At 47.4% G+C, this 14,107-nt stretch overlaps 1 protein-coding gene across 4 annotated transcripts in view; it reads left to right on the top strand.

Moving 5' to 3' along the window:
- Window positions 1-14,107, top strand: part of LOC100380771 (tax1-binding protein 1 homolog B) — a 31,195-nt gene that overhangs the window by 9,224 nt on the left and 7,864 nt on the right. For 3 of the 4 annotated variants that reach the window (XM_082975818.1, XM_082975820.1, XM_082975819.1), the window contains exons 3-13: window positions 571-673; window positions 2,250-2,440; window positions 2,548-2,706; window positions 3,932-4,171; window positions 5,482-5,667; window positions 5,995-6,246; window positions 7,096-7,344; window positions 7,443-7,515; window positions 7,798-7,916; window positions 10,391-10,516; window positions 12,416-12,502. In XM_082975818.1, coding sequence (XP_082831944.1) covers window positions 571-673; window positions 2,250-2,440; window positions 2,548-2,706; window positions 3,932-4,171; window positions 5,482-5,667; window positions 5,995-6,246; window positions 7,096-7,344; window positions 7,443-7,515; window positions 7,798-7,916; window positions 10,391-10,516; window positions 12,416-12,502 — 1,785 coding nt within the window. The remainder of the gene's footprint in view (window positions 1-570; window positions 674-2,249; window positions 2,441-2,547; window positions 2,707-3,931; window positions 4,172-5,481; window positions 5,668-5,994; window positions 6,247-7,095; window positions 7,345-7,442; window positions 7,516-7,797; window positions 7,917-10,390; window positions 10,517-12,415; window positions 12,503-14,107) is intronic. The other variant, XM_082975821.1, reaches the window with a different exon arrangement.

Genomic DNA, 14,107 nt, shown 5'->3' with positions numbered 1-14,107 from the left:
TCACGTCTAAAACCTTCGCATAACCTTCGCATAACCTTCGCATAACCTAGCCTAAGTGGTGTTTCCGTTTTTATATTGCAAAAGGTTTTCGTGGTTGTGGCCCATATCGACACCATATAGGACCATTCCTCTAGATTGTGGTAGCTCCATATTGGCTAATAAAAAGCATGAGCTGGCGTACAACCAGAGAAATGATTTAGTGTAGAGGTGCTGACTAACGGCGAATAAACTGTAAGCTATAAAAACACATAGTCACACACTCTATATAAACTCAGTCATTTATTGGTTAAAACAGCAACGTTTCGACATTGCTGTGTCTTCTTCAGAGTGGCTACAATGCCACTGTGTCATGTGTAGGCAGGATACTGTTTCACAGCTTTGGGTGGTTTCTCTGTCCGCTAACTCGCTCAATTATTACTGTTATTACCTCCCAAATGGTACCCTGTTCCCTATGTAGTGCACTATGTAGTGTGATGTAGTGCACTAGGTAGTGAATATGGTGCCATTTTGGGCACAAACTGTGTGTGATGTGGTGCATTGTGTCCCCCCCCCCACTCCTCTGTGTTGCAGGTTGGATGGAGCACAGCGAGGGACTATTACACATTCTTGTGGTGTCCTGTTCCTGAGGACCACACCGAGGGCACTGCCATCCACAGAGCTGTGGTGTTTCAAGGTGGGATTTGGGACCACTGACTGCGCCGGGGTTTTATACAACTTCAACACTTTTTTTAACCGCATGTCAAGAGGCCTGGCCCCTCAGAGAGCTGTTAACCTCTTGGGGCTAGGTGGGACGCTAGCGTGCCACCCGTGGTGCACTCCATCAACAGCAGGTGCATTTCAAGAGCGGCAAATTTGAATCCAAATAAATGTCAAAATTCAAATTTTTCAAAAATACAACTATTTTACACCATTTGAAAGATAAACATCTCCTTAATCTAACCACGTTTTACGATTTCAAAAAGGTTTTACGGCGAAAGCATAAATTTAGAGTATGTTAGGACAGTACATTTACAAGAGTTGTGTGTAATGTTTTGTCAAGTCAAAGACAGGGTCACCAAAACCATAAAACCAGCTAAAATGATGCACTAACCTTTTACAATCTCCATCAGATGACACTCCTAGGACATTATGTTAGACAATGCATGCATTTTTAGTTCTATCAAGTTCATATTTATATCCAAAAACAGCGTTTTACTATGGCATTGATGTTGAGGAAATCGTTTCCCTCCAATAACCGGCAGTCAAGTCAGCGTAACAAATTAAATAATTAAAATTAGAAAACATTGGTAAAATATTATATTGTCATTTAAAGAATTATAGATTTACATCTCTTGAACGCAATCAACTTGCCAGATTTAAAAATAACCTTACTGGGAAATCACACTTTGCAATAATCTGAGCACTGCGCCCAGAAAAATACGCGTTGCGATACAGACTAGACGTCATGTTGGGGAGATCTAAAATCGAAAATACTATGTAAATAATCCATTACCTTTGATTCTCTTCATCAGATGTCACTTCCAGGTATCACAGGTCCATAACGAATGTAGTTTTGTTCAAAAAAGCTCATCATTTATGTCCAAAAATCTCCGTCTCGTTAGCACATGATGTAAGCCAGCCGGACTTCTCGTCATGAACGAGGGGAAAAAATATATTTCCGTTCGTTCAAACATGTCAAACGTTGTATAGCATAAATCATTAGGGCCTTTTTTAACCGACTTTTATACCAACACAGTAAAATATGAAACTCTACCCATTTTAATGGGATTTCTTGTTTGGTGTTAACAAGATCGTTTTCATTGTGTTCAATGCGTTCTTTATTAATAGATAGACTAGGACTGGGGACCAGAAAAGGGATCTGATTGCTAAAGGTTGAAACTGAGATCCTGAGCATTTGTTTTATGTTTTAAATCACAATGGATATGATTATGTAGATGGAGGGGACCTGATCCTAGTTCAGCTCTCCTACTCTGAGAGGCTTGACGTTTACATTTGAGTCATTAAGCAGATGCTCTTATTCAGAGAGACTTACAGGAGCAATTAGAGTTAGGTGCCTTGCTCAAGGACATAGCAACAGATTTTCACCTTGTTGTCTCTGGGATTCGAACCAGCAACTTTTCTGTTACTGGTCCAACAGTCTTAACTGCTAGGCTACCTGCACCTGATGACCCTAGATACTTAGGCCCCGTCCAGAATGACCCCCTAGCCCTAGACTGTTTGTGATGTTGGTTGTTGTGTTCCTCCCTCAGGATACTACGTACCCAACGATGATGGGGAGTTCTACCAGTTCTGCTATGTGACCCACAAGGGGGAGATCCGAGGGGCCAGCACGCCCTTCCTGTTCCGGGCTCAGAGCCCCTCAGAGGACGAGCTGCTGACTGTGGAGGATGAGTGCAACTCGGACATCCTGGTGGTGACCACCAGGACCGGATACCTGGAGGTACGTCAGAGAGAGAGAACCAGGCTCTGCAACGATACACACACACACACACACAAGCGCACCTGCATGAATACACACACCTCAATGCTTTCTCTTTGTCTCTGCAGCAAAAGATGGAGGAGGCCCACAGAGAGAAGGAGGAGCTGGTTCAGACCATGAGCCTCCTGCAGAATGAGAAGGAGCAGCTGGAGGAGGAGAAGGGGAGACTGCATAAAGAGTGTGAGCAGGAGAAAGAGAAGTTTGCCCAACTGAGACGAGAGACCCAGGTGAGAACAACTCCTGGCAGGTAGAGCAAAACGCAGCAAAACCCTTTGATGCGGACAACAATGAGAGTTCTTACTGGTCAAGTTCAGTTTGTACCCCACTCATTTCCAAAGCATTTTTTGCCCTGTGCTGTGTCCACTGAACACGACCCTGGTGGCAGTTGTCCTGAAATGTCTCCCTCTAGCCTGTCTCTCAGTATCCCCCAGTGTGAGACACACACACATTGTTCCACCTCTAACCATTATAAATAAATGAAGAAGTTGACAGTAATGATCTTGAGTGTGATCACTGTTCAACACCAGGTATTTAATACTTTGACATGTATATTTAAAACATTGTGTTAATGATAACTCATAGAACTATTCCTTTCCATAAAGTTGCTGGTTTTGAAAATGGCTTTGAGATGAAAACATAATTACACATTTGGTGGCTGTTAATTTTACGACAACACTTTTTATATGTTTTTTTTATGTGCTGCGAAAAAATGATTCCAAAATTCGGCTCATAAACTTACAGTAGAAACAAATTGAAATCTGCTGCAATGCCTTTTGGAGCAGTCGTTGTGCAGGCCTGTACTTACGACAAAGCTTCCCTTCCAGCCTCAAACAACAATAACACGCCAGATTCAAATGGATGATTTGTGGCCAGATGATTTTACATCTCAAAAGTAGTATTTATTTTTTTCCTCCTCCGCTCACAGCCAAACAGTTAGTATTGGATTTACAGTGTGTGTGTGTGTGTGTGTGTGTGTGTGTGTGTGTGTGTGTGTGAGATTTGAATCCATAAAGGCCTGGCAGTGTCTCAGTGTTTGACACAGACGGGACTGGCTGGGAAATGGCTGGGATTTCCTCCAGTAGCCGCCTGTCTGTCACAGCACTGAGGGTTTGTTCTTGTTGTGCTTTAGAGACAGGAAGTGATTCAATTGAAGACGTTGCAGATATATGTCCTGTATAGACCTGACATGGTTCCCTATTCTAATCTACATGACAGAGAAGCATGTCTGTTCTGTGTCACGTATTTCTATCTGAACGTTAGGAATGACAAACCAACAACATTCTTCAGGGAAACTAGTCGATGATAGAAGAGAACCTCACTGTCTCTTAGGTTCTCACAACTTGTCTCCTGCTCTCTGGTTTGCCGGGTAAAAAGGGACACAAAACATACATTTTTAAGGTTACATTTTTAAGGTTACAAGTACTAACTCCCTCCCTCTCTCTCTGTCCCCAGGAGGTGCAGGTGTCGTGCCAGGCCCTGCAGGAGGAGAGAGAAGAGGTGAAAAGGAGGCTGGAGGAGGCCACAGCCAGGGTCCTGCAGTTGGAGGATGACCTGATAAGAGTCACCCAGAAGGGCCTGCAGAAAGAGACGGAGCTGGACAGCCTGAAGGACCGAGTGAAGAAGCTGACTCTGGAGAAGGACGGCCTGGAGTCACACCTGAAGGATGAGAAGGATGAGAAGGAGCTCTACAAGGTCTCACACACACACACACACACACACACACACACACACACACACACACACACACACACACACACACACACACACACACACACACAGCTACATTGCACACACTGCTTGTGTACTATGAGTCATTTGACTAGCTGTGAAGGATCATACCTAGGGTTGCAAGATTCCAGTACTTTCCCAAAATTCCCAGGTTTTCCATAAATCCTGCTCGGACGATTCCAGATTTCCTGCAACCGGGATTTATGAAAAACCTGGGAATTTGGGGAAAATGACTGGAATCCTACCAGAGATGTCTTTTAGACTATAGTCAACATGCAACTCAGATAATCTGACCACTTCTCTCAATCCTGATAATCTGACCACATCTCTCAGTCCAGATAATCTGACCACTTCTCTCAGTCCAGATAATCTGACCACTTCTCTCTGTCCAGATAATCTGACCACTTCTCTCTGTCCAGATAATCTGACCACTTCTCTCAGTCCAGATAATCTGACCACTTCTCTCAGTCCAGATAATCTGACCACTTCTCTCAGTCCAGATAATCTGACCACTTCTCTCTGTCCAGATAATCTGACCACTTCTCTCTGTCCAGATAATCTGACCACTTCTCTCAGTCCAGATAATCTGACCACTTCTCTCAGTCCAGATAATCTGACCACTTCTCTCAGTCCAGATAATCTGACCACTTCTCTCAGTCCAGATAATCCCATGAGTGAATGTAGCTGCTGTTTCCCTGCTCAGTGGGATCCCACAGTGTTCTGTCTGAACAGGGTATGGTCTGTTCCAGCCCTGTTGTTTCTGGGGAGTTTAGTAGTGGTGGTGGTGACTGGTGTGTACAGCTCAGGAACTAGGAGTGGAACACACACACGCTGTCGCCACGGCAGCACTAGTGAAAGCTGCACCTCATTTAGTGTCCCAATTGGCGCCCTATTCACTTTATAGTGCACAACTTTTGACCAGAGCCCTATGACCCCTGGTCAAAAGTAGTGCACTACATAGTGAATAGGGGGCCATTTTGGTGGCGTCACACAGAGTGGGACTACAGGGTAGTTTAACGAGCCCACCTCAATCTCTGTGTTGTAATTAAGGTTATGCTGCATTTATTTTAGGAGATGGAAACGCTGCTGGCTACATGTTGATGAAGGATGCTGATTAATGTAGCACAGAGGGGTGTCTCTGGAACACCAGGCGGAAACATAGCTACCCTTTTTAATGATTCCTTTTGTATACGAACCCCCTACATTGTCACATGTTTGGATCCTTTCTGATTGTAATGTGATTTGCTATTTTAAATATTTGTTTGCGGTTCTAGATCCACCTGAAGAAGCGTGAGCTGGAGAACACCAAGCTGAGTGCAGAGCTGCAGATGCTGAAAGCTGTGGATGTAAACAAGGAGAACACCATTGCTCAGTTCAAAGAGGAGGTGGGACGCCTCCGCTCCTGCCTCACTGAGAAGGAGAAACAACACAAGGAGGTCCTGGCCCAGGCCTCCCCCTTGGTAAGAATCATGATCTTATCATGGCAGCCTCCCAGATCCCTACTTGGGACCAGTGCACTATATAGGTGGTAGGGAATATGGACCGCACACATACAAGAGACTAGAGGCAACACCGTCAAAGCCGCAGAGCAGCGCCCATGGAGCCGTCCTTGCTCAAATGCACAACGGCAGTGGGCAGACTTGGGATTCGAACTCACAACAAATGTTAATTCCGAGTATATGATTTGTTCATGCCTACCTGTGTGTATGTGAGAGAGAGAGATGTGTATGTACTGACCTTTATACCTGTACATGTATTGACCTTTCACCTCTGGTGTCCCTGTGCAGAGTGAGCTGAAGGCCATGAAGGAACAGCTTCGTCAGAAGGAAGAGCAGCTTCAGGCCAAACAGCAGCAGGCCTCCATGTTGTCTGCTGAGCTGAGGGACGCGTCCAGCGCCCGCGACCGCACCATGGCTGACCTGTACCGCATGAGGCTGGAGACAGACGCCCTGCAGCAGGGGAAGCAGGAGGCCCTGGCCCAGTGTAGCCGTCTGGAGCGCCTGGTGAAACAGATGAAGGATGACGCCCAGCAGGAGGCGGTAAGGAGGACGATTGATTTCAATGCATTTGGCTGCGTTCCAAATGGCTCCCTATTCAGTGCTCTTCTTTTGACCAGGTGCCATAGGGCTGTTTGAATTTGGGATGTATACTTAGTTTGCACTCAATTTTGCTTGGAGATTGAACTTTTGGGCCGATTCCATTGGTCCCGTTATACTGGATCAAACTAAATCAAGTGCAGCTGATATATTTGACCGACTAGTGTCCTGTCCAGGAGGTGTACTGGTACATCAACCTGCCTCACTACAGTAACAGGAGATAGACTAGTGTCCTGTCCAGGAGGTGTACTGGTACATCAACCTGCCTCACTACAGTAACAGGAGATAGACTAGTGTCCTGTCCAGGAGGTGTACTGGTACATCAACCTGCCTCACTACAGTAACAGGAGATAGACTAGTGTCCTGTCCAGGAGGTGTACTGGTACATCAACCTGCCTCACTACAGTAACAGGAGATAGACTAGTGTCCTGTCCAGGAGGTGTACTGGTACATCAACCTGCCTCACTACAGTAACAGGAGATAGATTAGTGTCCTGTCCAGGAGGTGTACTGGTACATCAAGCTGTCTCACTACAGAAACAGGAGATAGACTAGTGTCCTGTCCAGGGGGTGTACTGGTACATCAAGCTGTCTCACTACAGAAACAGGAGATAGACTAGTGTCCTGTCCAGGAAGTGTACTAGTACATCAACCTGCCTCACTAAAAATAACTGGTGACTAAGCTCCTGTTCTGTATTGGACAAGGTTTACTTGCTCCAATATTTGACAGGTCTGATGTTAACATGAAGTGGCCATCTCTGTCCTCACTGTCCCTCTGTGTGTTGTGTTGTAGGAGCAGCAGGCTAAGTCTGAGGTGTGCAGGGTGGAGGATGAGGCAGGGGCTGACCCAGCCACCGTGGCTGAGCTGCAGAGAGAGGTGGAGGATGAGGCAGCGGCTGACCCAGCCACCGTGGCTGAGCTGCAGAGAGAGGTGGAGGACCTGAAGCTCCGGCTGCACATGGCTGCAGAACACTATAAGGAGAAGTACAAGGAGTGTCAGAGACTGCAGAGACAGGTGGTCAAGCTCTCTGAACAACCGGGGGTGAGTGAGAGACACACACACACACACACACACACACACACACACACACACACACACACACACTCATCAACATGTGTCTTCATATTGTTTGTGTCTAGGAGCTGAGGAAGAACCCAGCAGCTGAGGCCATGGCCGTCCCTCTGTCTGTCAGTCCAGACATCTCTGTTCCAGGTACACACACATTCCCCTCACATATTACTACCAGTGACAAACCCTGAATTAAAACATGTCCTCCTTTGTTGTAAACCTGTCAGGTCTGGTTTACATGCTAAATGTTTGATTTAAAATCAATTGAATAGAGTTGAATTAGGGGTCAAAATAACACTTCCATCAGACAAGATGTGCATTTGATCCCAGAGGATAAGACTTGGAAGGGTTAACTAAAACACTTTCTAGGTCCTTGATGTTAAACCTATTGATGGGTCAGTAACGGTCTGTCCTGTGTGTCCCCAGGGAGTCCAGGTTCTGCTGACCCCATGCTGGAGGCCATCATCCAGGAGAAACTCAAAGGTTTCAGCAGAGAGGCATCCGACAGGAGCGACAAGTACAGGAAATGCAAACAAATGCTGAGTGTAAGAACTCTTCTTGGCTTCCTGTCTGGTGTGTTCCTCATCATATTGTCACCAGTTCTTGCATAGTCGATCAGAGCAACCACTCAATCTAAAAATATATAAATCATAAAGTGTAGAAAGAGAATACTGTTTCCCCAAAGGTGATACCGTGACAGTTTCTCCTCACTTCCAAGAGGTTCTGGTTTGAATAGGAACAGTCGGTGACCAGAGTGTTGTTGTCTCTCTAGGAGGAGGAGCATAGATACATGTTGTGACCAGAGTGTTGTCTCTCTAGGAGGAGAAGGAGCGTAGATACATGTTGTGACCAGAGTGTTGTTGTCTCTAGGAGAAGGAGAGTAGATACATGTTGTGACCAGAGTGTTGTTGTCTCTAGGAGGAGAAGGAGCGTAGCTACATGTTGTGACCAGAGTGTTGTTGTCTCTAGGAGAAGGAGAGTAGCTACATGTTGTGACCAGAGTGTTGTTCTCTCTAGGAGGAGAAGGAGCGTAGCTACATGTTGTGACCAGAGTGTTGTTCTCTCTAGGAGGAGAAGGAGCGTAGATACATGTTGTGACCAGAGTGTTGTTGTCTCTAGGAGAAGGAGAGTAGATACATGTTGTGACCAGAGTGTTGTTGTCTCTAGGAGGAGAAGGAGCGTAGCTACATGTTGTGACCAGAGTGTTGTTGTCTCTCTAGGAGGAGAAGGAGAGTAGATACATGTTGTGACCAGAGTGTTGTTGTCTCTAGGAGGAGAAGGAGCGTAGATACATGTTGTGACCAGAGTGTTGTTCTCTCTAGGAGGAGAAGGAGCGTAGCTACATGTTGTGACCAGAGTGTTGTTCTCTCTAGGAGGAGAAGGAGAGTAGATACATGTTGTGACCAGAGTGTTGTTCTCTCTAGGAGGAGAAGGAGAGTAGATACATGTTGTGACCAGAGTGTTGTTGTCTCTCTAGGAGGAGAAGGAGCGTAGATACATGTTGTGACCAGAGTGTTGTTCTCTCTAGGAGGAGAAGGAGAGTAGATACATGTTGTGACCAGAGTGTTGTTCTCTCTAGGAGGAGAAGGAGAGTAGATACATGTTGTGACCAGAGTGTTGTTGTCTCTCTAGGAGAAGGAGAGTAGATACATGTTGTGACCAGAGTGTTGTTCTCTCTAGGAGGAGAAGGAGAGTAGATACATGTTGTGACCAGAGTGTTGTTCTCTCTAGGAGAAGGAGAGTAGATACATGTTGTGACCAGAGTGTTGTTGCTCTCTAGGAGAAGGAGAGTAGCTACATGTTGTGACCAGAGTGTTGTTCTCTCTAGGAGAAGGAGAGTAGATACATGTTGTGACCAGAGTGTTGTTCTCTCTAGGAGGAGAAGGAGCAGTAGCTACATGTTGTGACCAGAGTGTTGTTCTCTCTAGGAGGAGAAGGAGAGTAGATACATGTTGTGACCAGAGTGTTGTTGTCTCTAGGAGAAGGAGAGTAGATACATGTTGTGACCAGAGTGTTGTTCTCTCTAGGAGGAGAAGGAGCGTAGCTACATGTTGTGACCAGAGTGTTGTTCTCTCTAGGAGGAGAAGGAGAGTAGATACATGTTGTGACCAGAGTGTTGTTGTCTCTAGGAGGAGAAGGAGCGTAGATACATGTTGTGACCAGAGTGTTGTCTCTAGGAGGAGAAGGAGCGTAGCTACATGTTGTGACCAGAGTGTTGTCTCTCTAGGAGAAGGAGTGTAGCTACATGTTATGACCAGAGTGTTTTCTCTCTAGGAGGAGAAGGAGTGTAGCTACATGTTATGACCAGAGTGTTGTCTCTCTAGGAGAAGGAGCGTAGATACATGTTGTGACCAGAGTGTTTTTCTCTCTAGGAGAAGGAGAGTAGCTACATGTTATGACCAGAGTGTTGTCTCTCTAGGAGAAGGAGCGTTGATACATGTTGTGACCAGAGTGTTGTTGTCTCTCTAGGAGAAGGAGTGTAGCTACATGTTATGACCAGAGTGTTGTCTCTCTAGGAGAAGGAGCGTAGATACATGTTGTGACCAGAGTGTTGTTGTCTCTAGGAGGAGAATGAGTGTAGCTACATGTTATGACCAGAGTGTTGTTCTCTCTAGGAGGAGAAGGAGAGTAGCTACATGTTGTGACCAGAGTGTTGTTGTCTCTAGGAGGAGAAGGAGTGTAGCTACATGTTATGACCAGAGTGTTTTCTCTCCAGGAGGAGAAGGAGTGTAGCTACATGTTATGACCAGAGTGTTGTCTCTCTAGGAGAAGGAGCATAGATACATGTTGTGACCAGAGTGTTGTTGTCTCTCTAGGAGGAGAAGGAGCGTAGCTACATGTTGTGACCAGAGTGTTGTTGTCTCTCTAGGAGGAGAAGGAGCGTAGATACATGTTGTGACCAGAGTGTTGTTCTCTCTAGGAGAAGGAGCGTAGATACATGTTGTGACCAGAGTGTTGTTCTCTCTAGGAGGAGAAGGAGCGTAGCTACATGTTGTGACCAGAGTGTTGTTCTCTCTAGGAGGAGAAGGAGCGTAGCTGCATGTTTGCTGATGAGCTGGCCAAGATGGAGGTGAAGCTGAAGGAGCAGCTGAAGACCAACGACAGCCTGAAGCTGCAGCTGGCAGCCGAGGAGGACCGCTATAAGGTACATTGTAGAGCAGTACTACAGACAGGTCTGAGATCAGCTGAGGAAGGCCACTATCAGGTACAGGGTATATTCTGTAGATACCAGTTTAGGAGGATTACTACCTGGTACATTGTAGACTATGTAGAGCAGTACACAGATCTGAGATCAACCAAGGAGGATCATATAAGGTCAGTTGAGCTTCTGTTTCCTCAAACCCAAAACTGACAGGTCTGGGACCAGGCTAGGAGAATCACTTCCAGGTCAGTGTAGAGCAGGGTTACTGTCACGAGAATTTTGCTATCTCAATGATTGAACTCAACTATCACTCAAGCTTTGACCAATTCCCAGAGGTTGTAAGGATCTGGTTAATGAAGAATTAGACAAAGTCTCAGGTTCTGCAATAGATCAATACTTTATTCAGAGAGCGCTCTGTCTTCTAAATGAGAACACCATCTTTTTATAGCACACACACAAATAAACTCACATCAGTAGAAACTCCACCTCTCTTTAGGTGGGCTGTATTTTTCCAAAGTTCACATACATTGTTTATCACCCTTCTGCAACATGTTTCATCATCTTCTGCAAGCCTAGCCATTTCTAACAGTTTTTCTCCTCCCTAGGGTGGGGAGGCCTCTTTCCAGTTATTAGTTTCACCGTTATCACAAGTCGACAGTTCAGTTGTCCTTGAATGTCTGAACTATACCCAGCTCATATTGCGAAATAGTAACACAATTGCCTAGTCACACACATTATTGGATTATGACTCTTAACACATTTCATACAATTATATGGTTTCAGGGTGGAATACTTTAGTCATTATCTTAAACATAGAAATTATTCTATCAGTTACAGACAGGTCTGGGACCAGGCTAGGATAATCACTACCAGGTCAGTGTAGAGCAGGACTCTCCTACTCCAGTCCTGGAGAGCTAGATAGTTCAAGTGATGAGAAGCCTGGTACCAGATCAGAATGTTTTATCCAACCTCCTCTCCCTATCATTGTCATGCCATGATAAAGCCTGGTCCCAGATCTGGATGTGATAGTGATGTAGCCATCTCCTCTGACTTATCATAGTCATGCCAAAGCGCACACAGGTCTGGGACCAGGCTAGAATCAGAGCAGATAAATAGTTCTCACTCCAGTTGAAGGCCAACTCCAGGGACAGTTGTGTTGATGGGCAGAGCCCGTTCAGAGGAAGGCTTTATTACTGTTTATGTGAGTTCTGGAGACCGCCAGGTCCGGACTCTGAAGTTGTCTCAAATGGGACCCTATCCTTATATAGTGCACTAGACCAGGGCCCGTAGGGCTTTGAACAACAGTAGTGCACTATATAGAGAATAGTGTGCCGTTTGGGACACACCCACGGAGATGGCCAGGGACAGGGTTGGACTCTGTGGACTCCTGTTGCCTGACTAATGCATGAGTTGGCTTTGTTCAGCTCAGCGCGGGTATGTTCAGTGTCTCTGTGGAATTCAAACGGCATGTTCTGGTCTGAAGTCCTTCCTGGTGTAAATCTACTGTCTGAACAGTAACTGTTAAGGCCTTTTTATAGCTGCTATCAATTCATTGTTCGTCAGTAGAGGTTAAAACTCCATGAAGGAAAAATGAGTTCTGCTTTCAAGTGTACTTTTTGACAAAGGAGCTATGAGTCTGATCAAATCATTTTCTCAACACACATAATCTTAAATTGATGTCTCCTGACTGTCTCCTGACTGTCTCCTCCATGGCTCCTGACTGTCTCCTCCATGTCTCCTCCATGTCTCCTGACTGTCTCCTGACTGTCTCCTCCATGGCTCCTGACTGTCTCCTCCATGTCTCCTCCATGTCTCCTCCATGTCTCCTCCATGTCTCCTGACTGTCTCCTCCATGTCTCCTGACTGTCTCCTCCATGTCTCCTGACTGTCTCCCTCCTACAGAGTCAGGTGGCTGAGAAGGGGCGTGCGCTGAAAGAACTGAAGGACACTCTGGCCGCTCTGATGAAGGACAAGGAGAGACTTGAGGAGGTTAGTATAGTTGGGGAAGTTAGTAAGTATAGCAACACTACACTATAGCTTTAATTTTCCTCCATTATAGACTTCTCTCTGAACTAAAAACACCCCAAAAGAGCAGCAATTTTCCCATATCCTAATCTGGCTGGGGTTTAACACATCTCTAATTGGTGAAGTAAAGCAAAGTGACTTCTTATTTTCCATTCAATTACTCTGGACCACAGAGAAGTCCACATTGGGCCCGGAAAACTGCTGAAGGTTAGCTCGCTCGCGTACGCATTCGTCACTAAGAGCAACAAAACGACCCAATTTGAGGTTGAGACTGTCAATTAAATTGGCGTCTGGTTCAAACTTCCAGTAAAACACAAACCTTCCATTGCCTTTGAAAATGAGAGGATATTCTTTTTTTAATGAATGACTAATTAAACTGTTTGTGAGGGAGAGAAAGAGAGAGAGACGGGGGGGGGAGAGAGAGAGAGACGGGGGGAGAGAGAGAGCGAGAGGGAGGGAGGGGCCGGGGGGGAGGGACCGAAGTGGGGAGGGACCGAGGGGGGGACTGAGCGGAGGGAGGGGGAGGGACCGGAGTGGAGGGAGCGAGGGATGGAGAGAGGGAGCGAGGGATGGAGCGCTAGGGATGGAGAGAAGGAGCGAGGAATGGGGAGCGAGGAATGGGGAGCGCGAGGGATGGAGAGAGGGAGCGAGGGATGGAGAGAGGGAGCGAGGGATGGAGCGCAAGGGATGGAGAGAGGGAGCGAGGGATGGAGCGCGAGGGATGGAGCGCGAGGGATGGAGCACGGGGGATGGAGAGAGGGAGCGGGAGCGTGAGCGACAGAGGGAGCGAGAGACCGATGGAGGGAGAGGGAGGGAGGGATGGAGAGGGAGCGAGAGAGGTAGCGAGGGATGGAGAGGGAGCGAGAGATGGAGCGAGAGAGGGAGTGAGAGAGGGCGAGAGAGGGAGCGAGAGAGGGCGAGAGAGGGAGCGGGAGCGAGGGATGAAGGGAGCGAGGGATGGAGCGCGAGGGATGGGGCGCGAGGGATGGGGCGCGAGGGATGGAGCGCGAGGGATGGAGCGCGAGGGATGGAGCGCGAGGGATGGAGCGAGAGATGGAGAGAGAGGGAGCGAGGGATGGAGAGAGAGGGAGCGAGGGATGGAGAGAGAGGGAGCGAGGGATGGAGAGAGAGGGAGCGAGGGATGGAGAGAGAGGGAGCGAGGGATGGAGAGGGGGAGCGAGGGATGGAGCGAGAGGGGGAGCGAGGGATGGAGCGAGAGGGATCGAGGGAGGGACCGAGGGATCGAGGGAGGGACCGAGGGATCGAGGGAGGGACCGAGGGAGGGACCGAGGGAGGGACCGAGGGAGGGACCGAGGGAGGGACCGAGGAGGAGGGAGGGAGGGACCGAGGGAGGGAGGGACCGAGAGACCGATGGAGAGAGAGGGAGGGACCGAGCGGAGGGAGGGAGGGAGGGACCGAGCGGAGGGATGGAGGGAGCGAGAGACGGAGGGAGGGAGGGAGGGAGGGACCGCGAACATAGTTCTAGGAGCTGCTGTGAGGTGGTTGTGGCCAGTATTGACTCTCCTGGAGAGGAAGGACATAGAAATGTAGCTGAAGTTAGATCTGTAG

The sequence above is a fragment of the Salmo salar genome, chromosome 05 (genome assembly GCF_965601325.2).
Source record: "Salmo salar chromosome 05, fSalSal1, whole genome shotgun sequence".
Lineage (NCBI taxonomy): Eukaryota > Metazoa > Chordata > Actinopteri > Salmoniformes > Salmonidae > Salmo > Salmo salar.
The sequence above is the reverse complement of the archived record's forward strand: the minus strand, read 5'-3'. Positions and strand labels throughout refer to the sequence as shown.